The 1,943-nt window shown below is 39.0% G+C and overlaps 1 protein-coding gene across 2 annotated transcripts; it reads right to left on the reverse strand.

Annotated features, from left to right (window-relative positions):
• Positions 1-364: 364 nt before the first annotated feature.
• On the reverse strand, positions 365-1,277 carry LOC119420069 (zinc finger HIT domain-containing protein 3; the record flags this gene model as incomplete). Of its 2 annotated transcripts, none has more annotated exon segments than XM_037687439.1 (4): positions 365-688; positions 776-853; positions 1,085-1,150; positions 1,246-1,277. In XM_037687439.1, coding segments are annotated over 4 exon segments (379 nt in total), but the record flags the coding sequence as incomplete, so codon positions are not given.
• Positions 1,278-1,943: the final 666 nt, after the last annotated feature.

Raw genomic sequence — 1,943 nt, forward strand, 5'->3', positions numbered from 1 at the left:
AACTCTGAATAACACTTGTTGCAACATTTAAACCACCTACTGTTAGTCCCTGCTTGGTTATGGACGTAGAGCCTCGGGGAGTGGGTGTCCTGTGATTTTTGCAGTATGTTGTTAACAGAGTGGGCTCTCTTCGAAACCAAGAGGTGTAATGCAGGCGCTCAGATTAGAACCCAAGAAGTTTGTTGCATAGCTTTAAACTTTTGCATTTTTTGCACAGTCCTGCTGTGGACAGATGTTAGTCATCTGTCAGGGGTTCCACTGTGGAGGCTGGTTAGTGTAAAGATAAATATTTGAACAGTTTTGTCAAAATAAATGAAAATATATTAAATAAACAGTACTTTTATTGCCAAATAATTCTGCCATTGTTGAAGAATTTGTTGAAAATGGTTTAAGCATTTATTTGAACATCTGACACAAACACGGTTCAACAGAAACATATGTACATGCATGACATGTGTGGTCAACTACCAAAGAAATACAAACATTTACAAATCACAATCATTATCAGATGTAAACCCATTTGTTTCCTTTTCAACTACTGTTAAACACTGATCTGAAAACTCTACAAACAGAGGCTCCTGCATGGCAGCCTTCATCGCCTCAGCTTTGCTCTCTGCGCTGTCAACAGAACGCAGTAATCGCCTCAGGTGGGGGTTGCAAAGAAGATCTCTGAGCTCTTTTGATTGACCTGTAAAAAAACAATCAATAAGACAGTATTTACGTGAAGTGATATTGTTATAATAATCCATGAGTGAAGAAATGTAGATTTGAATACCCAATAACTGGAGCCTCTGCAGTGGCACCTTGTCTATGATGTCCGCTTCCTGCAGAAGGTCATGAACACTCCATGCTTCTGCAGAAACTGACAAACATAATTTAAAAATATACGCATGTTTAGAAAATCTGAAAGGCCGAGATTTTCACCACTTTATAAACTTATTTAACACAATTCACTGTCAATCTTGATGTGACAAGTGGCCGTTGGACAAATAAACATTACCACCAACCCAGAATAAAATGTGGCTGCATGCTAACATTAACGTAAGAAATGATTACTATCATAGAAATTATGCTGAAATAATACCTGGGTTGTCAGCATCTTTAGATCCAGGATTGAGTGAAGCAGGCTTCTCATCAGGAGCACAAAGGTCTGCGGACAGAAAAATAAATAAATGTTCATAGTATTTTGGGAATGAAGTCACAACTAAATATATAAATACAAAATCAGGGATGAAACTTGTTCACCTTTATGCTTCTTGTAACAGCCAAGCGAGCAACTGCAAGAGAAGAAATGTAAAAAATTAAATCAGTCATCCTGTAGATTAGTAACGATGAAAGAACATTTTATATCAATTTGGATTTTCTTTTGTGAAAAACAAAACTTGGTGAATTACAAAGGAAATCTAGATTAAAAAAACGGTGGCACAGTGGCTGAGCTGTTGCCTCAGCAAGGTCACAGGATCGCCTCCCTGCCTCGGGCCTTTGTGTGAAGTTGAAATGTTCTCCCCCTGCACGTGTGGGTTTTCTGCTGGTACTCCAGCTTCCTCCCACAGACCAAAACCATGTGACAAATGGTTGTTTGTCTCTGTGTCCCTGTGATGGACTTGCGACCTGTCCATGGTGTCTCCTCCTCTTGCAAAGTAGTTGATGGAGATAAGCACCAGCGACCCACGACTCAAAAAGGAGAAGCAGGTATAATAATAAAAATGGATGATGCCTCTGCTTAATCTATAAATGACATCAGGTTAACTATGAGAATGTCTCGAAGTTGGCATCATCCGTCACATGATGTCACACCATTTTTAGTTGGGGGGCGGGGGGGAATACTGTTGTGGAAAACTGATAGACAAATGAAGTAGATTATGATTTTTATCTCATGAATTCCTTCAATTATATACAAGAATGTCATAAAGATGTAAATGTCCATACAAACACCTGGCAAA

Source organism: Nematolebias whitei, chromosome 14 (assembly GCF_014905685.2).
Source record: "Nematolebias whitei isolate Nwh7 chromosome 14, NemWhi1, whole genome shotgun sequence".
NCBI lineage: Eukaryota > Metazoa > Chordata > Actinopteri > Cyprinodontiformes > Rivulidae > Nematolebias > Nematolebias whitei.